Below are 25,351 nucleotides of genomic sequence, written 5' to 3'. Positions count from 1 at the left end.
TAAACATGAAAGGCAATGACTGTGCACTATCTTGGGATTTAGTGACACACTTTCCTTTATTTAAAAAATAGTTGATTTGGAGATAAAAGAGCAGGAAGTGCACCACCTCGGATAGAGTAGCTTTGTGGCAGGAAGTCACAGGACGATGTTGGCAGGCATCAGACAATGCCGCCGAGCAGAGCACAACATCAAACACGCCGTTTCTGCAGTACAGCATCATTTCCACCGCTCAAAGATTCAGCTTCAGCTCAGGAGACGGATTCAGAGCAGATTACACAAAATAATACGCCGAAAGGAGGTAAAAAAATTAACTGATTGAAATAAAAAGAAACTGCTCCAAGTCCCTCAGTGCTACGCAAAACCCAGATCGCTGCGATGCATTTAGTCCTCAGCATCTCTGTGACTTACTGAGGGATGAGAAAGAATATTTTATGCTTCTTCTGAGATGAAAAAGAAATGTTTTTACTACAAGATCAAAATCCAGTCAAACAAGACACGAAAAGCTTACTGATAAAAACATAAATTTACATAAAATTTACACTGCAAGTGGAGGAAGAACAGCAAACAAGGAAAACAGACACATACAGTACAAGAAGATATGTCTAAGTAAGCATGAAAGCACATAGTTTGTTAGAAAATTGAGCTGTCGGTGTAAATATACTCATTTGTGTTGAAGCAAACAGTGACTTGCATCAGTTGTAAAGTGAGAATATATTTCTGTATATACACATGGGGCTGATATATTAGAGTTACATGAGCAGTGAAACTGCACATCCTCATTTATTTAAAACTAGAAGTGGAATCTGGTTTTCGGTGCGTCTCCAGTCATTTACTAAATGACCCAAAGTATTCGCTCAGCCGTCCAAATCATTGGATTCAGCTGCAACAGGAGCATCAAATCCAGTATTTTCTGAAGGTAGACTCTTTCTAGAAACATTTGTGAAAAAAATTGTCAACTCTTAGTGATAGCAAAGCAAACTTAGAATTACAGCAGACTGTAAAATCACAGCAAATTCAAATGCTCAATTATAATTTTGTTGATTTTTTTTAATTGATTCTGCTAATTAAATGTGACAACAGTCAGATTTCTGTTCGAATAATTTTTAACACCGAAGCGACTCAGATGCACAGAAGAACGCAGACGTGACACAGCAGCGCTCCGTTTATGGCAGTAATGATGGACGCCGCCGTCTACGGACCCATTTCACTGAAACTGACACCAAATCATGAGAGGAGGAAACGGAAGAAGAAAAAAGCCCATGACTGCAACTTCTGACCCGGTTCTGACCCGGTTCTATTTGGATGTAGAGTCGGACCAGGAGTGACGGGATTGGGATTTGTTACACTTCGCTGACACACACACACGCACCCACCCACCCACCCACCCACACACACACACACACACACACACACACACACACACACACACACACACACACACACACACACACACACACACACACACACACACACCTTTTATAATTTTATAATGAGTTTTCCGCCATTGTTTTCGGCTTCTTCTGGTGCAGAATTACGACACGTTTCAAGTAAAAGTGGCAGAAAATTCAGACCAACGATGTCAAAATCATTTTCAATTTGGATAAGATAAAACTTAGCCAGCTGAATAAAACCTATGAACAAACTGTTGAAATATGATTAATCAGCTGTCTCTGTAACAATAATTAAAATTTAATAATATTGAACATCTTTTCACGTTGATGTAATTTGCTTGTGCTAAAAAACTGAGATAAAAACAACGTTTTTGGTCAGGGGCCTTTTGGCCCCCGTACCTTCAGTTTGACACAAGATGTAGAAGATTTAAAACAATCAGATTCATATTCAATTTAGTTACAAAACAAATTTTTAACAATCAGAAGTGAGCCGTGCAGACTGCTATGGAAAGGTCGGGAGAATGGCCAACAATTTCCACGGCTGCCATCATATACCAACTTATATCTAGGACTGTGTATCTCAGATGAAGGTAGAGCAGAGAATACTGCTGGTAATATAGTGCATTTGCTAAATTTTCCCTCTTTTCATTCTGAATTGATGTGCTTGTTCCAGTATTAAGACAAAAAAAGGCCTTTTTGCACCTTGTAGAGAAACACAAGCGCTGCCAAGACTAATCCCTTGTGGAAAAAATGAATTAAAGGTGTCATCTGCGTATAATGAGAGTCAGTGGAGCATCTGTCACAAACAGAAACAAAAAGCCAACAAAAACAGTAGAAAACAAACATTACAACAGCAATAACCAACATACAAAAATAACATCACAGGACAGCTTTTGTTCAAATGTCATTTGGCCCTACGTTCTAAAAAACCACACAGATGAACCCAAACTAAGCGACAGTGGCAGGGTTGAAGCAGAGTTCACACTCAGAGTCTCTGTGTTCGGATGAGTCAGCGGCGAAGCGTTACAGCGTCTGCAGGCTTTGAACCACAACGTCACATCTGGAGAGTTTTTATCCTCTGCATTCTGCTTCCTTGTGTTTTCTGTTTAACGTGAGTGAAATATTCACCTAGATTTTTTTGTGAGGTGTGCAGGGCAGCCTCACATGTAACTGTGACAGTAACACTGATTCCTCCTGTAACCCTCCTCAGTGCAGAACGTTTCCCTCTGCTGCTGCTTTCCACAGAGCTGAGCTGCTTCTCTGCAGCATCTCAATGTGAAGCCGGGCGTCTGCAGAGCCAGGCGGTAAATAAGGGGAAAACAGTCGTGTGGAGTTTGTGGAGGCAGCCAAGCTGTGGGGGTTGAGGGGGGAGGAGCCAGTTGTGCATGCACTGTACAACAGCAGCTGTCATGTTAACCCCATGGACACAACAAGAAGAGAGGCAGAAGATCTCAGGCTGCATAGAAGGTTCTGCAGAACAAGCCGGGAACCCGGCTGCCCTCTGGCCAGAAGGTCAATTAAACACATTCATTTCTATGGAAGAGAAATACGACCACTGAAAAAATCGAATTCTGAAATTTTTTCTCAGAATTCTGACTTTAAATCCAGAATGATCAGAGATTAATGTCAAAATTCTGGAAAATAATGGAAAGAATAAGGTCATAACGCTGAGATTAAAATTAGCATTCATTTTTCTGTAGAGTTCAAGCTTCAAGTGACGCAAAATGCAAACATTTGGACTAAATTTGAAATCCAGTCACTTTAACACTTTGTGTAGCAGTTTTGGAAGTTCAGGTTATGAAAGCAGCAGCTGCAAAGTCTGCTTCCAGAACCGTCCTTTCGGACAGGCGGGAATCAGGATGCGAGGGAGATTAGACATGTTATTTGTTGAGCAGGATGCGCTGCAGGCCTCCAGTGCTGTGATGCGCTGTACGCTGCGGCTTTAGCTGAGTAATTGCAGTGAATTAAACGGAAACAGAACGCCACCAATCAGGCGACAGCGCTGGCTCGACCTCATTCTGCCTCGCTAGCGAATACTGCAAACAATACCACTGGGTAGCTTTCTAAACAAACAAAGCCACTAACTATAATCATAGACACAGTGATGTGTCACAAAATAAAATAAAAAAAGGGGCTGCAGCAGCAGAAAACCACAAAGACAATCCAACAGAGGCTGGAAAAGTAGAGGAGGAGTGAGCGTGAAAAATCAACAGACATTTCTTCTGTTTCATTTCATTTTGCAGAACTTTCCCAGTGACTGCGTGTATATCGGCCAGATGATGTATGTCATCAGCTAAATGTGAATTTTTCATGAGTCTTTGTCTCTCCAGGTAATTCATTTTAGGTGAAATAAAGTAATCTTTGTCCCTTCTGGATTTTTCAAATCATGTAATTTGATTCAAATGCAGACTTTAAATCGCTAAAAAATTAATTAGAATAAAATTTTTTAAATAAAACTATTTAGTTGCTGTGTGAAAAAATATTTAGCATATAATTTTTGAATGACATTCTTTAAGAAAACAACCTAAAGGGACACCGGGGTTAAAAGGACATATGTCCTTTTTTCACTTCTCACTGCTCATATCTGATCATTTGTGCTTAATCTGCAGTCAGATCTGCTCCAGTTTGCACCTAATCAACCGTCTGTGATTAAAGCTGACCTGTTTCACTTTGTGGGGACGCGCCGCAGCGCAGCATCGTTCTCTGGAAACGGAGCATCCTTGCTGTAAATAAAGCCATAAATCTCTCAGGTTTTTCCTTTCTGTAACTTGTCTCTTAATTTGCTGTTTCTTTTTCACCGCTGCAGATGTCAAAACAATTTACCCCGGAGACGTCACAAAAACTGAATAACCTAAGCCTGACAGGCGCAGCTAAACCGATCCCCATCCAATAAAGGTAGCTCTTCACACCTCTTTATACCTTCTGAGATAAACTGGGGGGCATTCTCTTCCAGCCACCAGCAGATGAAGAGTATTTTTGTTCTGCAGGAGGCAGACTGATGCCCAGGCTCCCTGCGGTGCATCAGTGCGTAAACAGACGTGTGCTACAGCTAGGGTTTGTGTTGCTATATCTATCCACCTTGGCTTTAATCCCAGCCCCCCTCCCTCATCAATTTCTCTTTAGGCTGCATAAAAAGTAAGCTTACATGAAATATGTGAAATTGCAAACCAGAGGTGTGACTGAGTAATGAGCAGGAATGTCAAACTCACTGCTTTCTGACATGTGGGAAGAGAATCGGGGTGTAAACAGAAAAAATGGAGGCCGGTTTGAGTTGAGGGTGACCGAATGGATGAGAGCTGGAGGAGGAAGCTGCTGGTTCCTCCTGCCAGCACAAATGATGGCTGCAGCAGTGAGAAAACATGTCTGCCGTTAGCCTTTCCTCTCTGATTCCAGGTTTTACCTCCTCTGAGTGATCAAACAGACACAGAGATAAACACACAACGTCTAAAAAAAGAGAACAACTTTATCAGCCGGATCCCTTCATGGAGCGAACAAACAGTTTAACACTGTGAATGTTGCCTCACAGGGGAGTTTGAACACAGCAATGCGTGTTCAAGGACATGAATTAAAGTTTATTACCCAGCGGATTTTTCAGAATTTGATGGCAAATAAATCCACTGATAATTCCTCACGCTCACATGATGTTCTTCCAACACTTTCCCTTTTCCCTAATCTCCACAGCGCAGTAAAAAAAAAAAAAAAAATCATGGATTACAACAAAAACCACACAGACACGTCTGCCTCTTCACGTCAAACCCGAGCGACACGCAGCACATCTACCGGGTCGCCACGCTGAGCTGCTCACCACTCAACATTCTGCAGGAGTGCTTGAATAAAGAACAAATCTGAGAAGTTTAAAACTAAAGTTTCAGAGACACGTAAGTCAGTGAAGTAAAAAACTAGCATGCCGTATTGGGTCTTTATCCATTTACAAGGGGAGCATTTTGTTGATCAACATGAAAAAACCTCCAGAAAGGAGAAAAGTTTAGTTTCTATTTCATGGGTTTTCGTCACCTTGGAGATGCTGTATGGGCTTCAGTTCAGTCTTCATTGTCTCAAATCCAACTTTCCTTCCAGCAAACTGTTAGTCCAAGAAAAATGATCAAGAAGATGAGAAAAAACTAAGTATATTTCATTCAGAACCAATGTTATTATCTTGCTTGCCAAAAGTAGGTGTCCCTTCAGTTCCAGTTGTGTTACTCTTTGGCAAAATGAATGAGAGGAGGAGAGAGCAGGAAAGGTGCAGGAACACAGGCCAGGAAGCAGCACAGGATGCTTTACACAAGTGGTGAAGTGAGACGGGAAGCATGAATGTTGGAATCAGAGTCTCTTCCCAGCAGGCAGTGGGGCTCCTCCACTGGTTAGGCGTCGTACTTCTTCCCTGTTCTGTGGATGTGATGGAAGAGCGTCATGGAGAACGCCATGCCCAGCAGCTGCACAGAAAACAAGAGGCAAACAGAAACAAGTCACTTCCTGTGGGTTTCACAGATCAAAACAGATAAACACTGATAAAAACACACAAATGTTTTTCATAATCTCTGATGTTTTTTCAGACGGTGGATCTAATTTAAATCACTAAGTGCAAGTAAGAACATCATAGGAATGAAACACAAGTATTTAATACAGAAATATTACATGGGGAAGACGAAGACTGTCACTGACACATTTCACAATAATAAATAAATCAAAGCTCATCGCTAAAGAAACTGGCTGTTTACAGAGTCATGTGTCTAACGACATTCATGGAAAGTTGAGTGGAAGGAAAAATTGTGGTAGGAAACACCATTATACCAGTCACTACTAAAGCAACCTGGACTTCCTGAATGCCTCAGCAAAACCACATCAATGCGTAACAATGTGCATCAATGTGTGTGAATTCATGCAAAAGGAGCCCAGACCACATCCAGACAGAGAATCTCAGAATGCATAAAGTTCAGTAGGTCAACATTTCTAGGTTTGGAATCAGTTCTTCTGATGCAATATTCTAAATAACTGTGAAACTCAAGTTTGTTTGTTTTCCAGCCAGAATGAATTAAATGAACTGAAGTATTAGACTTCGATATTTCAGTCTGCAGTTAATAAACATGAAGCAGAAGCGTTTCTGTTCCTGGTTGAACCTGAAGTGTCCTCTGTGTGTGATTTGTTTTGTGCCAGTTTTTGCTCCCCGTCCTGCAGCGAAGGACGAGTTTGGTTCAGCCTTCAGATGTGAGCTCTGGATTTTTGTGATGGAAAACAGAATGTACAGCGTGCACAAGCATCAAGTCAATGAATCAAATGGAGATGCCACTGAATCAAAGTCTGCAGCCATCTCTTTGAAGTTTCCATTAGCCCTGATACTTTACATCAAACGCAGCCACAAGGCCGATCCTAAAGCCGTTATCCTGAAACGTTTGGATGACAAGAAAAACAGAGTTTATGGATTGATTTTTTTTTCAAGAAAATTTGGAGAATCCCTCTGCAGTCAGAGCTTAACTGAATGTTCTTTGGTTAGCATAAACCGCTGTACAAAACTATATGCAAATAAATAAAACATAAGGCAGCAAATAATCAAAATACCCAGAGGTCTTTCTGCTACTTTTTCCAATTTGTATTTTTGCACATTTGGTGATTTTCTATCTCATCTGCACATTGATAACTGTGCAAACTGATGATCTGAAGTCATTTTCTATGATGTTAATGTGGTGATGTCTTCTCAGTAAGTAATATCTATCAGTGCAGGACAATTTTAGATTGAATGTGAGTCATAATCTGAGATCACGCCCACACCTCCAACTATCATCCACATTGAGACGGGCAGCTGATGAGACTCTCCTCACTCAGAGTTCGGCGTAAAGACAGAAGAAAAAAAACAGATGTGGAGTAAAAACCGGATTTTATCGATGGGAACAAGAAACTTCCAAACAACAAACATTTATGCTCTGATGATCCCTGGAGACGTTTTCCTCTCTCTCCTGCTCCTTTCATAATCTCTGAGCTACTTCAACTATTTAAACATTAAAACAATCAACTGCAGTTATTTATTGACATGTTGATTAGAAATAAAGGAAACAGACACATCGCTCCTGTAAGTTTCAACAGAAATGAATCAAACACCTTTTAGCAAAGATGGAAAGTAAAATCTTTTTGTCAGTTTGGAGGAAGATAAACATCCAGGTTTCTGTCAGGCTGAGTCTGCATCTTCTATAAATATTTCAAAACTACATCCAAGTGCCTCTGGCCAGTTTTACGTTTCTTTGTCATGTCGTCCACATTGGTTTGGGATGAGCCAATTTGTACTTGACATCTGCTTCCTGACTCTTCCTACCGACACTGAATCAGAGCAGAGAGTCGGTGTCTGCATGTGCAACGACAGGGTTAACCTAAGGCTTCAGCTTCAGAAAAATGTGCTTCATTTGTTAGCACTGACAGGCTGAATATGTGAAAAACTGTAAACATGCCAGAATAGTTGCTGTGAGGTCAGATAGACTGCATGTTTTTTTTTGTCTTGAAGTTTTTATTAACTTCATTTCAGAGAAATGAGGTAAAAGACGTGTTAGTAGCACAAAAACAAGGCCAGTTGTGATTCCCTGGACTCATTCAGCCTTGCCAGCGCATAGTCCTTCCATTTCAATTTATATTAAAAGCAGACATTAAGCACTTGTATCAATTTATCCAGGATTGACCGAGATGGTGCTGAAGTAGAAGGTTCTTTGTTCCTGGATGAGAACTGAGTTCATTTAAAAAAAGCTACAGACAAACCTCTCAACCCCGGCGCTTTGTTTTCCACTTCTGCTTGACTTCGTCTTACAGCTGAACAAAATACAATATTTTGTTCCTAAGTTGCACTTTTGGTGATAGTGCTCTCTCTGACACACACACACACACACACACACACACACACACACACACACACACACACACACACACACACACACACACACACACACACACACACACACACCATTAACAACATTTCAGCCTCGTTCAACCTCCTTCTCTTAATAGACCCTCATCATTCAGATAAACACCAGAGTGATGATTTATGATTGATTTCCTCCCAAATTTATCAACAGGAGACACAAACATGTCATCAAACTGATAGTAATTTTCTTTGAAATCCAGAAAAGTCTGATGGACTTGATTTGTAATCACAGTGATTCAGAATTGAAACTTAATATCTGCTTCTCTATGACTGACACATGTTTGAAGGCAAATTCAGCAAATATTTGTATTAGAAAGAAATGTCAAAAGTGTTGAAGCATATGAGCACTGGATGCACCACCTGAAGGTTAATGTTGAAAACAACAAATGCTAATTGCTAAAATACAGCACAGATTGTATGGGATCACACAGTAAGTGCCTTTCCTAATGGGTGGCATCAATCAAATTAGTTAAAGAGGCTTACAGCCCTCCAAAGAGCTCCTCTTAGCAACAGCTCCGAATTACAAACATGTCATAAGCAGAAAATTTCTGTGAACAACCAGGACAATTACAATTTCTACCAGGCAGATGCAGCAGGTCGCTTCCGATGCATGATCATGAGGAAATTTGAATGCAAATGAAATTTCGGGACAAGCAGGCACTGCTTGTTTTGTCCTTGAAGCTGCAGTAGAGTGAGAAGAATGAAGTCTAAGAAGTGCTGAGCTGAAGTGGAAGTTTTATAGTTTTGATAAAACACTACAACCCAATAATTGCAACCCAGTTGTTGGCTTAGAGAGGAGAGTAATAATGAGCCTTAGTGAAGCGCTAACGGCACAAGATGCAGTTTCCTGTGGTAGACGATATTCTCATGTGACACATGCTGAGTCCGTCACATGTAGTTGAATTTAGAGATTTAGTTTCTGCTATACACCATAGCGCTTCAGCATTAGCAGATGCAATGTTTATGATTAGCGTAACTGATTTTTCAGCTAGCGGTCCAGACCATGGATCTAAATGTGATGTGTGTGTTTGACCAGAACAAAGAACGTTTAAGCATTCCTGACTTTATCTTTTCACTTCTGCTTGCAACAACTTTTAACATGATCTCTTTTTAAATGAATAATTGTGGAGTTTTCAAGCCAGTTGTTTGTGATTGTGTATGGCAGGCTCTGCTACAAATTGGACCATACGGTATAGAATACCTTAACCTCAACCTAAAAGTTCAAGCACAAATGTCCCCTAAGGACATTAACTATGTGCATAATCTTCCAGAAGTCAACAAAAAGCTTTAATGGGGAGGTCACCTTGCTCTAAATGAACCATGGATTCAAGGATTAGGAGACTTGCCTTGCCTTAAGCACAGTAACAGACGTATTAAGGAGAGAAGAGGCGATAAAAGAAGAGATGCATTGAAAGCAACCAACAGGATGCAGCAGTACTAGGAGAGACAGTGCAAATAGTAATAATGATGAGAAGAGCCGGCTCCATTGAGGCTGAGCCACAGCGTGAGCCTTGAAGGCAGTAATAATGAACAGACAGGTGAGTTACTGTCAGAAATGTTCGGGTAGGTGGCAGAGATTAAATGGGTTTAGTAGAAAAAATGCTGCACAGAACGGAGCCCGCATGGACAGAGATGTGAATCTACAAAATCCAGCCAGGATGAAGAGTTTTGTTCAGGACTGTGCACAACGGTTCTGACGGTTCTGTCAGAGTTCTGGAAAGTGTGGACCGACATTTAGAGACAAACGGAGCAGCTTGTCTCTAAAGACCTCCTCTTAGCTCCTCTTGTCTCTGATTGTGGTATGAATTTGTTTTAGATTCCTGCTTTAAATGTGTCTCATTACAACTTCAACTTTTAATATCAGGAGTTACAATGTTTTTTTCACTCTTCAATTAAATTTGTAGGCTCCAAAATAAAAAGACAATCTGGGATGCGCTAAGCCCCATTTAGTTCACTTTAATAAACTTTTGTTTGTCTGGTTTGTTAGAGGAGTGAATGTGCAATCAAACTCTGACCCGGTCGATTAAACTGAGTTCTGGTCTGCATAAAAACCGAAAGAAATATCATTTTCAGACTAACTTCTATATTTACGGCAGTTGCTCTTGTCTAGTTATTCGATGGTTGATTTGAAAGATTTAAATGCAACAAGAATAAAAAGGTATATAAATTAAACATAAGCAAAATTAAATCAAAACTTTACGAATGGTGGTCAAACTGCAGGCAAACATGGAGTTGAAACAATATGTTAAGGCAATCAATAACTTTTTGGTTTGATTGGTCCATAAACAGGCCAATTAACCAACTTATATTAAGTACTGAACTCATTTAGTTATCGATTTATTGGCCATGCGGCCATCAGTAATGGAGAAATACACGATGAAGGGTCATTTGGAAAATGCTAATTTTTGGATAGTCATCTCAATATAATTTGAGAACAGAGTTTAACATAAATTCATATAGTTGCTCAGTCACCTGGAGTCGTCATCTCTTCTTTCATTCACACCTACAGCAGTGCAGAAGATAAAGAGTGAAAAACTTTTTTTTGTCACATTTAAGAGTTTCAGAACCAATTTAAATATTAACCAAAGAGAATACAAGTAAATACAAAATACAGTTTTTAAATGAAGGTGTTTTTTATTAAAGGGGAAAAATCCTAATATTTATGTTGTGGTATGAAAAAGTTTGTTTCTTCTCTGAACATCTTTAGAAATAAAATCACGAGCAAAAACTTTTAGTTCTCATGCTTTGTTTGTTTTGTTTTATTATTTCTGACATAAAAGTCAACAGTAAATAAGTTTTGTTTGACGACGGATGTGACAAAAAACAACAAATAAGTAAATTAATTCATTATTTCATTCTGTATTGATGTAAATTGACAAGATGATTTAAATAAAAAATCTGTTTTTACAAATAAATGGAAATAATAAATAAACTCAACTTTGTTTATCTAATAAATTCATATAGTTCACTTGTATAAAACTGAATAAACAACCAACTCAAAAATAAAATAAACTCTATTTAAATAAAATAAATACATACATTCATTTAATATATACAAAATCTGTAACAAAATTAAAATAAATAAAATGATTATTTATTGCAATACAGAAGTTTATCTCAATCAATCAATCCATTCCATTTATTAATGCAAACCGAATAAGTAACTAACGGAATAGAATTAAATGAATTTAGTTTACCTACATAAATAGTGCAATAACACTTAAACACTAAAAGCCAACCAGTTTTATGCCTCAGTGATTAGATGTGAAATGGATTCAGTAACAACCAATCAAAGCTCCCGTTTCTCAGCGATGTTCTCGCCGCCGCCTGGAGCCAGGAGTGGAAAAGTTTTCCTGAACATCTGCTGACTCGCATGTCGGCCACATCGATCATCGTCAGCGCTGATCTGCTCGAGTCGATGGAGTGTCACCTGACTAAATCCTGATTGGGTTTGTCTTTGCTTTTAGGAGATGCAATTACTGAGTCACCAGCACATTTTGGATGCGACCCAGCTTGACGTCGTTGACAACTCTTCTTATTTAAAACCAACAAATAAAGGGAGGAAAAACCTGCTATCCTTCGATTTAAGAGAGCAATCTGTGCATAGCCTCCTGGTAGAGAGGAGCGGGGGTGCGCAGGGGTCAGTCAGTCCGATATGTTGTTTGGGGCATTTAAAGATTTAAACTCCAGGATTTTAGAATCAATACAAAACCTAACAGGGAGCTGGAGAAGGAGAGGCTGATGGGCTTGTGTCTCTGCCTCAGTAAGTGAAGCAGAAGCTGCATTTTCAAAAACTAAATGATGTGTTGAGACTTTATGAAGATGTGAAGGAGAAGATGATGCTTAATAAGATGGAGCATCAAAACTAAAGTTTGCAATTCAGCAGATTTTTAACGTTGAGACGAATCATCAAACAAGTAAAGAGCATTGTTTGAGCTTCTCATCACAGGAAATGGAAAAATGATTGTAGAGATTTGTGAGCATATTAGAACAGGAGCAGAGAAATCATCTGATTCTGTAGGCTGCAGGTTATTAGCCTCTGTAACAGGTGATTCATCTTTACTTGAAGTGCTCTGTGACAGACTGGGAGCAGCTTAAACTACTGCTATCACAGTACAGTTTGTAAATTATTCAGAGTCAAAGCGCCTGCATTCAGTTTGGTGAGTTATTTAAGCATCAGCATATTAAAAGTGCTCAGTGAAAAAGACAGAAAAGTGCAGAAAAATGGTCACATAAAATAACTCCAGCTGCAAGCAGCAGGATGAGGAAGGACTAAGTCATGGCGGAAACTGAGCTCTGATTGTGAAAAGGCGATAAACCAGAACTGGGCCAAAGTGCCAGAAATGACACACAAAACTCAGGCTGGAACAAATATCCTCATTATTTTCCTTTTAAAAGAATAAAATTGCTCTCTATGCAGAAAAAAGATCAACAGAGTGAATTCTGGTCCTAAGAACCTCGGTCTCTGTTGGGTTGAAGTAAACTCAGTGGCAGTTTGGATGCAGAACGTGACTGCTCCAAAAACTGGTCAGGACAACCACCAAACATGCTACACTAGCACTAGCAGAAGAAATGGCTCATGGTCTTTCACTAAAGACAAAAGGAAAATCCTCCAAACACTAAAATCTGACGCCTCCTTTGAGCTCAGTGTCTTCTTCAGAGATATTCTCCTGTTTCCTTCAGTGGTTCTTGGTTTAGTGCCCCTACAGGCGAAGGGAGGAAGAGATCGCTGAAAGGGTTTGGTTCATTTGACACAGTTTGAAACAGAATCACAGCTGAAAATGTAACAAATGTTGCAATTTTGGTTTCCAATCAAACCGATTCTACCGGCTATAAGGCGTGAAAACACCCCTGATCTCCACAATCTCAGTTCCCAGTTTAATGACTGCAGCTCCCAGTTGAACATCAAGCTCTAAAACAAGCTAAAGTTCAGAGAGATCCTGTTGTAGAGACTGAAATAATGCAATGGATATAAATAGAATACAAGTGGTGCTTTAATCTGCAACTCTCAATGCTTCTCTGTATTCAGTATCTTGGCTCTCCGATGTCTAATAGCTCTTCCTTACCTGACCGCAGCCTCCTTGGCTCAAAGCCACACAGCTTTGAATCTTCCAGACAGGAATAGAGAACAGAGCCACAATATTTCAAGATGTGTGGGAGCCCAGAACGCCCACCGAGCCAAAGCTTCACAGCTTTCTCAATCGAACAAGATGGCACAGGGGGCCTCTGGATGCACTTTCTCCTCTCTTTTTTCAACATGTTGTCAGACACATGCAAAAACATCAAAGAGCAATGGGGAGGGAGAAAGAAATATATATATTTGTTACACCCACCTGCACCACCAAGATGACCATGCCTATGGTTCCCAGCAGATGCTTGTTTTCATCCAGCCATTCTTCCACCTTCTCAAAACAGCCCTGCAATGCAAAAAAAAAAAAAAAAAAAAAAAAAAACAGGGGAAAATGAGCATTTTCCAACGTGGGAGTTGAGTCGTGTCAGAAATGTTGCAGTTTTGGGCTTCAGCTGCTCAGTCACCTGGAAAAGTCAACCAAGCAGTTAAATAAAAAGGGCACTTCCTCCTCATGGATAAATATCAGATGAGGTGTCAAAACAAGTGAATTTCCCCATAAGGTCAGGCTTCTATATGCAGGACTGTGGTTTAATGTGAGCAGACTTTCTCTACTTATTCAGAGGTGAGGGACTTCACTTCGGGTTCGGTCTTACAGAGGAGCTTCTTGTTGAGGGGGGATTGTGAAATATCAGGCAGCTGCTCCTCTGGGCAGGATTACACACAAGCTTTCAGGGATGAGCTTTCCCACTGGACCACCTCATTGTCTGCCTATTCTCATGTTGGCAATTACATTACAGCTTTTAATCCTTTACTCTGGACCTGCTGACAAACCGCACGCCAGACTAAATAGGAAATTAGACTTGTAATGGGTTGAGGACGTCGTGCTGCAATAACAACAACAAAAAAAGGGCCGTAATGATCCAAATTCTGCAGTGAAATGTTTAAACGGGTTTAAATGGAAATCAGCTGCTATGCAGTCAGTGGAGGAAGTGTGCAATAGATGGTGGATTTTATGTTGCATGTATACCAGTTTGCATGACAATGATTTAACATGAGATAAAGAGCTCAGTAAGCTTAATGTGCATCAGCAAAAACACCTCAAATGCTTTCCAGATCCCTTTTGGCTGCTGTTAATCTCTGCTATCATTTTTATTTTCTGTCTAGATGTTGGTCTTTTTATGCCGAATCTTTCTGCTGTCAGTTTGTGGTTGTTTTGTATTAATCTCAATATTATTTTGTTCTTTTTCCTCCCTTTGTATATGTTTGTATTTGTCGTTTGCATCGCCGTTCTGCTTTGGAATATGCAACAAGAAATCTTCTCTTTCAGGTGCATCTCATAACTTCAAACATCATTTATTTAAAAAATAAATCAACTGAAAATGCAAAACTCATGAATTGCGTAGAATGATCAGACACACAGTGATGTACTGAATATTATAGCAGAACAACAAAACGGATTTTAATGAAGAAATATTTTTGCTTCACAATTAATGACGAGGCAAAAACGGTTGATGGTAAGTTTAGTGGAAGAAAAACGTTAAGAGAACAAGCAACAGAAATTAGCAGACTTAAGAGCATTAAGAGTAGACAAACTGTGCTACCTTTATGTTTCTGCATAAATAATTAAATTTTTTGTGTAAATTTGTTTAGTTCTGCAATAATTTTCCTGAACTTTGACCATACTGTAACAGTTTTCTGTGTCACCACCAGTGAGTGGAACCTGTGAAACATGTAACTCACCCGGTTCCAGAACATGTTGGTGGAGTTGCGGCCACAGTTCTGGTAATGCTCCTGGCAGCAGCGGTCCGGAACCACCTTCTCCTTCAGGGCCTCGTGCCAGTCCGTGTACGCTACGACACCGCAGCACTTCCACTGCCATCCACAAACACAAGCACATCTGTCAGTCCACAGCACATCTGTCAGTCCACAGCACATCTGTCAGTCCACAGCACATCTGTCAGTCCACAGAGTCCACACACAACTCTGTCTTTTGATTGGTTTGTTGGTCTTAAATAATGGAAGGACTTCTCTCCACCAGCCAGGTTGGATTTTTTTTACGTCACATTAATGGTACAGCTACACGCCTGAAAATGCATTAGCTGGAATGTTTCAGAATAACTTTGCATTTAGGTGATTAAACATTGATGCTAATGTAACACCAGTGTAATGTGTAGTGTGAGGCCCACAGACCTCCGCCTGGATGATGTTCCATGCATTTCGAAGGCCTATGTTGTTTTCTGAGTTGTACAGAGCCAGCCCATCCTTCAGGTCCTGCTTAGCGTTCTCGCTCACCTGCAGATAAAGAGAAAACATCAGCCTGCGGTCAGCCGCCTCAGCGAGGGCAGTCGTCTGACCTGCAGCTTTGCTCCCCGTCTTTAAGATTCAAGAAGGCAGCGTTAGCTGGAGTGCTTGCAGCTGTGCGGTCACATATTTCCCTCTTTTCAAATCAACATGGTTTTCATATAGATGTAAACAATCAGGCCATTATCCACACTGTGCAGAGTGCTTTTAGAGGACTGAGTGGAACTGCTTATGAATTGTTGTTTTTCCTCATGAAATGAATAATGCTGAGTCAAACATGAGTGTTTATTTGAAAAAGAGCAGCAACAGCAAATGGACCGAATTCTGAGAAGCTCTTAACATTTCTGTTATGATTAATAAGTATAGACGCAATGATCAGATTCTGCTATATTTGATGTCACATGTATTTGATTCTGGTGTTATTTTCTCAGCAGGGTTACTTTGGGTTCAAGGAAAGTGACTGAACTGAGTGACGATTATAAATAGCAATGAACTTCTTACTTTTCTGGCTGAATAAAGAGTTAAGCATCCCTATATTGACTGAAGTATCTGCGAAATGTGTCCATCATAATATGAATATGTTTCTGCATTTAAACCTCCTGCTAACTTTGTGTGGTGACTGTCAGACACAGAAGATGTTTGATCCCAGGAGGTAAAACGTAACATGTTCTGTGTCCTAACGTTCACCCCGGGCTCCTCTGTCCGACTGCCAGGCAGCGATTCGGCCCACTGGACAACATGTTTGCACTGCTTCAGAGTCCAGCGTGTTTCACGCCACTGCATCCAAAGCATTGAACTCGAGTTATGTGACACACAATATTTAGTCATGAGGAAATTAGAAGTGCACTGATTGCAGTTTGTTGGCCGATTGGCAATCTTTACAAAGTCTGACCTGCTGATATTGATTTTAGCTTGTATCGTTTATTTTGTGAAAAGTTTCTAAAAACAGTTACAAAGCTGCGGATCTGTCAGTCGGCTCTCCTTTGCCACCAGAACCCGCCCAAGAGAATCATGTTGAGTTTATTCAGAGTTGACTTCTTCAGTCAAGGTAAATAAAAATTGGGTTTTAAACGAATATTTAAAACCCATTGATGAACCTAAATGTCGATAAATGAACATCTATGTTTATATTTTGTAAAGGGCTCGTCAACCTGCACTTGACCAAAAATAAGAAGTAAGATCATTAATTTACAAATGCTTGCTAGGTGCTGTGGCGGTGCAGGGGTGGGGCAGGGCCTCGTGTCGGTGGTCACAGGTTCGATTCCTGGCCTGCTGACATTTGCAGCACTTCTTCCCCCTCTCTGACTGCCCTGTTTCCTGTCCAACTACTTTTGGATGAATGCCACTAGAGCTAACAAAACCTTAAAAAAAAAGAAAAAGAAAAGGAAATGCATGCTAAACTCCAAATGCTTGAATCTACAACATTTACCATAAGAAAAAAGCTTTGAATGATTTCCAAACCAGAACCAGTAAACTAGCGACTCCAACAGTTTAAATCTTGATTTTCGTCACTTTGTCAGAGTCTTTTGTGCATTCACAGCTGCTCTGGGCACATTATTCAGAAGCTGAAGGCATTTTCTTCTCATCTTTTTATGTACAGATGTGATGTCTGCTTCCAAATTTTTCTGGCATTTAACTTAATCCATTTTTTCCCCTTTTCAGGTAAAATATTCCTCTTGCCAACTGCTGCAGCAGAAGATCATCCATGCACCTTTGTGCATAACAGATGGAGAGGGATTCTGTTTCTCCTTCATAGCGTACCTCTACTCACTACAGCAAAAAATACAAAAAAAAAAAAGAAAGAAACGGAAAGAAATCTATTCTTGTTCTTCCAGGCTGAGAGACAGTTATCAAAATTGAATCATTCTGTGATTTACAAGTTCACAGCCTTTTGTTTCTGAATTATCTCATGTTCTTCAGATGAAACAAAGATTACAGTCAAAAGAACCTAAAAGGTTGCGTAATGTGGAGGAACAGACCGTCAGAGGAGCTGTTTCTTTTGGTAATGACTGGATGTAACAGAACAAGAACGCAGCTACTTTAATATGCTTGCAGACGTGGCTGGGTTGAGACCAGAAAATGTGTGAATGCACATAACATGCCTTCTGTATGTGTGTTGTTTCAAAATTTAAAATAACTTGCAGCAAACTTTACGAAAAAGAGCAGACATTTTAAAACTGAGCCGCTCTTTCTCCACCAGGAAATTTCCTTCTTGTTTTACAATTCCCATATTGAAGTAAAAATAGATGTAAACTCTTAGAGGTGTCTTCTCAGTGTTTTATGAAATATATAGTTTATGCAAATAATTATGCTCATATTAAGACCACATGTCCATGGAAAATGAAAGAAATCCTCATCAAAGTATGAAAAACAGAAATTTCTCTGGTTACAAATAAATCAGCCATTTCAGTACTAATGCTTCATACAATCAGCTGGAACAGAGGCAAAGTGTAGCTTTATGGCACAATAACATAACACTGAGTTTATTCATAACAATATTTCAGAACAAAGACAATTATCCCTCTGTCTCTGACACACAGAGTTGGAGAACAAAACTGTAGTTCTGCACACAAATTACACAAAACTCTGTAGGCTAATATCATTATGCATGTTTTAAGTCAGAATAAGTATTCATTTCCTTTAATAAGCATTTACACACTTTGAGCTAAAATTTCCCCAGATATTATTTAGTGAAAATGTGTTCATTTGTTGTTTTTTTCCAGCTATTTTTAAATTGCTTTAATTCTAACAGTTTTATGACAAACCTATCAATAAGTTTGGGATATTTTCACTTTTCGGCTCTTAGTCTTTTTTCTCTTCTGCGCATTTCGACTCCTCTTCAACTGCAGTCAAAATTCTTCAAGAACATAAACCAATTATTTTAAATCATTTTAAATAATTTCAAGTCTTATTTAAAATGATTTTTAAAATACATTTTTGGTTATAATATTTGAGCCTCAAGTCTTGCCCTCTCCTGCTTGAAGCCATCGCCGTTCGCAGGCAGTTTGTTGAGAGGCGAATCATTCAGTCATCATTTTCAATCTAAAGCTACATGTGTTTCTTTTCCTTTTCACTCCCACAGGTCCGAATTTAAAAAGCATTTTAAACATTTAACAGTCTGTGTAGACACGACTGTCAGCTGCTCAAAATATCACTCTAATCCACTTCAAAAATAATAATTTAGACTTTGATGTGATGTCTGTGGTTCTGACACTGTTTCGCTGAAACTTGCCTTTTCACAGCACAAACGTATCATTTTCCTCTTGACTGAACCTCGACAACGCGCTTGGGGTCGTGCCATGTCTGGTGATTAATATCTCATTGGATGTGTTAATGTAATACAGATTCAGAGCCCAGCTCTCCTGCTGTTTGCTGTGCCTGTGAGGATTTGCTAACAAGAAAGAGAGACCAGGAGGCTCCGCAGATATGAGATAATTACGGCTGGGAAAGAAAAATGACACGGTGATGTAATACTGTATGTTGTTTTCACGAGTTAAAAAAACATCAAGACAAAGGGATCACACTTTCTTTAAGTTAATGCTTCGTTGATGGGAGAGCAGAGGGGTATGTATTTTTAAAATGCGAGCAGAAGAAAGAGGCTCATCCTGTGTGTCAGTTTCTAACAAAGCAAGGTGCTTCCAGCCATTGTCTGATTTCTCTGCTCATTGAAAAAGGATTTTACTCGCCTGGAACGTGTTACAAGCTGACACAGAAATACTTGAAATAAAATGAAGCAGCCAGTTTAGCCTGGTTTCTACAGAAGACACAGTACATGGTAAATGATTCCTTTGTGTTGTATCTTCCATATTCATATTTATCTTTTTTCATCGACCGTCAGGATTAACCTGGAAAAAGAAGTTTGTATTATTTTTGTAGTTTTGATTGAGGGCCACAAAGAACTCCTTAAAGGGCCACAAATGGGCCCTGAGCCACACTTTGGACACCTCTGTGTTAGGGCCTTGGAGTTTCACCTTCCTGCAGGAGAACCACACTAAACATATTCATATGTTAAAATAGCCTAAGGTCCAGAAATAGAAAATCTGGAGTTCATAGATGATCTTTATTCATTCTGACTCGACTTGATTCATTTCAGATTTTTATTTGTAAAAATAAGAAGGAAAAATTCTATTCAGATTTGACAATCATCTCTATTTTGTGGAAGTTTGTGTTTGTATCATGATAAAATATGAAAACGTTATGTGGAAAAAAAACTATTTTACCAAGCACTGTCAGGTGAAATCACTCGATCAGGTTCATTCATATATTGTGCACAATATAGAGAGCTTGTATGATAATCAATAATGAAGCAGGTCTGGGTGAAAAGCTCTGCCAGGCAAAACAAGGGTATGAAAACTTTTTAAAAGTACTGACAGATTGATCTAATATTCTTCAGATCAGGTAGAAAAAATCCCAGAAAACTTTAAATCATAATTTTTAAAGCTGCAAGGCAACAAAATCCATCAGCAGAACAGACATAAATGTTCGAGGGATTTTATTTGGTGAAGGTCTTTAGCTACAAGAAGACATTTAACACACCCTCTCCAACGCTTTGAAATAATAATTGCATCATTCCATGTTTCACTGCTGTTTCTCTCTCTGTTTCTCAGAGATGCAGAGGAAGATCTGTGCATTGCTGCTGCTGTTCTTACCATATCTGTCCCTCTGCAGGAAAATTAGATGACGAGCTGCATCATCAATCTCTGCCTCGTACTCCGGTTCCATCTTTTATCATCTGCTCCCCATGCTGGGCTATATGTGATGTTGCTCACTCATTACTGACTCCTCACACTAACATAGTCACGAGAGAACCCTCCTCCCCTCCCGGCTTCCTCTTTAAAGTAAAAACACAGAGAGAAACAGAAGTTTCCACTAAGGCTTGTCGCATTTTCCATTTCTTGCATGAGCATCTTTGTTAAAGTCTGAAAGGAAACCTAATGACAAGAGTCAGGCAAATGAGCTCAGAACAAAAAGGAGGAGATAAAACAGATTTTTGTCGCAATATTTCATGAGGAAAACAAACTTCTGTTGCTGGAACTGGAAACTCTTTCCCGACAACACAAAGAGCCAACATCCAGGTTTCTTTCCAGTAATTTCACTTGAAAGTTGCCAAAGGACATCAGTGCAATGATTCATGTGTGGCATGTGTTGACAAAGGCCTGAGACACAGCTCACACTTCTCATTACAAAGATAAGCTTGTGCTTTCCTCCAGGCTGGCCATGTCTGCGCTCAGCAGCACATTCATCACCGAAGTCTGACGGGTTCAGCCGGGAAAACGGAGACAAAAAAGGGGAAAGCACAATAAAATCATTGGTCACCTTACAGCCTCACCTGTTCAACTGCTTGTTGACACAAATAACCACGGCAACAAGTTAATGCATTTATTCATCGAGTCGTAGTGAAGGCGACTTGCTGATGTTTTAAATGACAGGAACAGAATTGACTTGATTGGTGTTCAAGCATCTGAGAACCAACGGGTCTGCTGAGGTTTCCCTCACACAGACTATGATCTGTAGACCTAAAGCGGTCCACAGTCAGCACACAGCTTCAGTTATTACCGCTAGAAACGACTGAACCTTCAGAAAAACATAAAGACAGTTACAAAGTCAGCCTTCTATTACCTGAAGAACATTTCTAAAAAATGAATGTCACAGCAAGAGCTCGAGAAACTCATCAATACATTTATCTTTAGTTGCATTGATCACTGCAACAATGTCTGCTTAAAGAGTCGATCCTGCTCTGCATCCGAAGAACCGGAACCAAACACGCAGAAGCAGAATTCAGCTTCTATTCTTCTCTAGTCTGGAACAAACTTTCAGAAAACTAAATAACTGATTTTCTTTAAATGAAGGCTGAAAATCCACCAGTTTAGAACGACCTCTGATTCATAAGAACTTTGATTAATTCTAGTGTCCATTCCAATATCTGATAATGATTTTTGATCATTTTGATTATGGTGCTTGTGAAAATGTGATGTTTTAGGTTCTCAACATTTAAAGCCCTTTGACCTGGTTGTAGTATGAAAACATCACATTGACTCACTATCATCTGTCAGGTCTCCAGAGACAAAAAGAAAACTTTTTGCGAGTCAAAGTGTGAATGCAAATGCAGCATTGATACCAGAGTTCAGACCATCTCTGCATGCAAGGTACGTTGGAACCAGACAGGAACAGGAAATGAAGCTATAATTCACACAGGTTCCCCACAATTGGATCATAAAAGACTGGAAAAACTTCTCCTGGTCCTTTGAATGTGATGCTGGTGGGATATTTTTCTATGTTTTCTCTGTGTTCCTTCTGAGCATCATTTAAATCCCACACTGTCCCTTTAGTTTCCACAGTGGACCCATCTATGGCTACTTCCAGCAGGATAATGCACATTTCCCCAAACCTCAAATCGTCTTAAGCTGGTTTTTTGAACATAAATCTGATCTTTAATGTCCTCCTTGGTCAGAACTCAGAGCCGTAGCCCCTCTGGGATGAGGAGGAACGGCAGGAGACAGATCTGCAGTTACTGGAGATGCTGCTGCCAAACATGGACCAGAATATTTCACATTTTAAAAACCCACCTTAATAAGATATACTTAATAAAGTGACTAGTGTGTGTATATGGCATAAAGGGAAGAGTGAGTTTTATGTCTTGCCTCACATAAACAGAAAGGACAGCTTGGCATTCACCACCTGTCCTCAAAGACAACAGCAATTAAAGACATTTCGCTTAAATTCCCAGATGGTGTTTGGGTTCTTCTTACTCAGCTTTACCTCTCTTTACTAAGCACATCTGATCCACTGCAGACAGGGAAGGTATCCCAGCGTGAGAACCTCGTTCTTTCTTAACCAGGCTCCAGATTTGATGACAAGATAACACCTGAGAGAGCAGGTCCACCGGGACCTGTCACAGCGCTGATGTGAAGCTACACCCAATATTCATCACCAGAGTTCAGGACGGAGCTCACGGCTCGAAAAAAGCAGGACTGATCTAATATTTAAGGCTTCAGAGACTCAGGTTGTGTTCACACCTGATCGTCTGGTAGACTCAGTCGGATTTGCCTTCACTGTGTGAAATGAACCAAACCATTTCCCCTCCTCACCTGTGGTGGCGCTGCACCAAGAACCACTGAAGGAAATGACATAAAATCCTCTGATGAAGACACAGAGCTCTACTTCCTTCTTCACAAAATATCAACAAAGATGGAGTGTTATCAGATTTTAGTGTTTTGTAGGATTTATCTTTGGTAAAAGATGTTGTTTTGGTTGTATTTACCCAGAATTCCCTGCTCTATGTCCCTGCTACATATATTTTAACCAAACTGAGACCAACAGCAGAGTTTTTTTTCAGTCTGCATCAGTTTATGCCTTCACACCTTTCTAGGCAAACAAACTGGAGTTGAATTGAAGCGGACTAAACAGGGCTGGTGTGAATGCACCCTAGATCAAAAATCAACATTTGTGTTTTAGTAAACACAAATGTTGTGAACAGACAACAAAGGTTGCGCCAGATGGTGCCTCAGGCCCAACTTCTTATAGGAAACAGGAAGTAGTTAAAAGCATTACAGAGTCACACAAACTCAGAATAATCAATCTACTCTGCAGGTTGTTTGGTGTAGACATTACCATTCTGAACACAGCTGCTTAAAATAAAAAGCACAGCCCATCTGTGAAACACTGGATTCCAGATGGTGTATATGGGAGTGTGTATAAACACAACCAAGTACAAACTCTGGAATAAGTGAATGCTGGCCTGTTCTGGGTCTGCTGACAGGAGACCTTGATAAGCAAACATTTCCCTCCCAAACACATTACCTAAAAATTCTCCTACTTTGATTAGTTTCTCAACTTTAACCACTTGGCAACCAGCGATAAGTGACAGTTTACACACTCAGCTGTCAAGGAGCAGCGTTATCGTTCACGGTCATATGCTCCAATCTGCTCCCTAGTCACAAACACGATCATCTGGGATTTTCAGAAACTTCATGTCAGGATTTTCTTCTGGCAGCTGAAAACATATGTGCCAAGGGATCCACTAAGAACCATGAATAGTAAAGATGAACTCATGTTCCTCAACAACAAGATGTTAATGATCTAAACAATATGTCAGTCAGTAGCTTTACACTGAAAGTTACACATTTACTTTTACATCCAGAGTGAAACAATTAAAGGTGTTTTGCATGAAAATGAAGGTGCAAGAAAATGACCCTTAAAATAAAACATGCTAATATCCTGAAGCTGTCTCTAGTTTAGGGAACAAATTGAACAGACTGCAACAATTATATTTGAGACAGATGAAAGGATGGAATGCAAATATTTTCTCAATTCTATTAGAAAGGTGAGAAACAAAGACTTGATTATGCTTCATAGTCACTTTCACCATCCATTCTTTATTTTGGTTTGATTTTGTCATGTTTAAATATTCAGTCATCCAGTCCAAAAGAATTAGACAAAAAACATAAATGACAGAAAATATAATTTGGCTAAAAGGTGAAACCCACAGACTGAACTCTGCTGCTAAACACATAAATACAGTCTAGTTGCTGTGGCCCCATTTAAAGAGAGATAAACAGGCTTAACATTATAAGGTTTATTGCCAGGAAGCATCACTATCATAAAAAATAATTAACCGAACACAACCTGCATTAGATTTTGTGAAAAGCTCATTATTTTTGCAGCTGTAGTGGTAATAATTGCTCTTCTTGCTTTTTAATAAAAATGAATTCAATTGTTGTATGTTCATTTTTCATCCTTGTGTAAACAGAAGCAATATTTTTATTCAAGGTATCCTGCTGTGAAAATTTCATACCAGCTCCAGCCAAGAATATTACTTTCATTTCTGAACAATTATGTTTTTTTCTGTAACGGAGAAGTGGTTATTTGTTTTGCTTTGACTCAAACAGATGTAGTTACATGGGGAAGATATCTGGTCATGCTTGAGCAAAACTGTAATGAGGCCTGTACTCTGCATCCTCATAGAATAAATTAAAAGTGCAAGACTTCTCATCACAACCATTTGCTGTTTTCCAGCAGAAGAGGCTCCATAAATCATCCGATGGGGTAAAACATGGTGTTGACATCTATTCTTTGCAATAAAGGCCAGATTGTTTTAGTCACTCTATTTAAACTGATTAAATTAAATTGGTTGTAGTCAAAGCAGAACATCCAGGCAAAAATACTCCCACCTCTTCCTGCTTTTGAGAAGGAAAGTGAAACACGCTTTTGGCTCACAGTTAAATCACAGCATAATTGGAGGCTTATCTACTCAGCTCATCTGCTGGACACGTTTTTAGGGTTAAATTAAGCAAATGATCTTCTATGCATGATATTTTATCCATAATTAGTTACTTTGAACCCCTCTGGAACATAACCCGTCTCCTTTCCGTCTTTTCCATGGCAGGTAAACGGAAAGGATCCTCATCGTCTGTCGTAACGCACAACCGATGACTGAACGATGTCCCGCCTTTACCGAAGGGACTCTGTCCTACTGAATAGTCACACTTAGCCGTGTTACAATCACCGTCTTTTGCATCTAGAGCCAGAGTCTGTAACTGAAATAAACGGCTAAATTACCTCCTCAACACGTCATCAGGTTCTTCAGGATCCTGCCAGTGAGCCATTTGTTTTATCCACATGTGATAGAAGAGGGATGATCGAAAGCTGCATTCGCACCATTCCTGGTTAGTCTGCTTTAATTAAACT

General features: G+C 39.6%; 1 protein-coding gene across 4 annotated transcripts in view; it reads right to left on the bottom strand.

Moving 5' to 3' along the window:
• Nucleotides 1–1,372: 1,372 nt before the first annotated feature.
• The window catches only part of tspan9a (tetraspanin 9a), a 187,441-nt gene continuing 163,462 nt past the window's right edge, over nucleotides 1,373–25,351 (bottom strand). For all 4 annotated transcript variants that reach the window (XM_055027638.1, XM_055027619.1, XM_055027628.1 and 1 more), the window contains 4 exons: nucleotides 15,554–15,655; nucleotides 15,104–15,235; nucleotides 13,626–13,709; nucleotides 1,373–5,824 (listed from right to left, as the gene is read on the bottom strand). In XM_055027638.1, the coding sequence (XP_054883613.1) occupies nucleotides 5,753–5,824; nucleotides 13,626–13,709; nucleotides 15,104–15,235; nucleotides 15,554–15,655 (390 nt within the window). In that variant the 3' untranslated portion in view covers nucleotides 1,373–5,752. The remainder of the gene's footprint in view (nucleotides 5,825–13,625; nucleotides 13,710–15,103; nucleotides 15,236–15,553; nucleotides 15,656–25,351) is intronic.

This window comes from Poeciliopsis prolifica, unplaced genomic scaffold (genome assembly GCF_027474105.1).
Source record: "Poeciliopsis prolifica strain line A6 unplaced genomic scaffold, Auburn_PproV2 SCAFFOLD001, whole genome shotgun sequence".
In the NCBI taxonomy this organism is placed as follows: Eukaryota; Metazoa; Chordata; class Actinopteri; order Cyprinodontiformes; family Poeciliidae; genus Poeciliopsis; species Poeciliopsis prolifica.
Note: the sequence above shows the minus strand (reverse complement) of the source record. Positions and strands in the feature narration are given on the sequence as shown.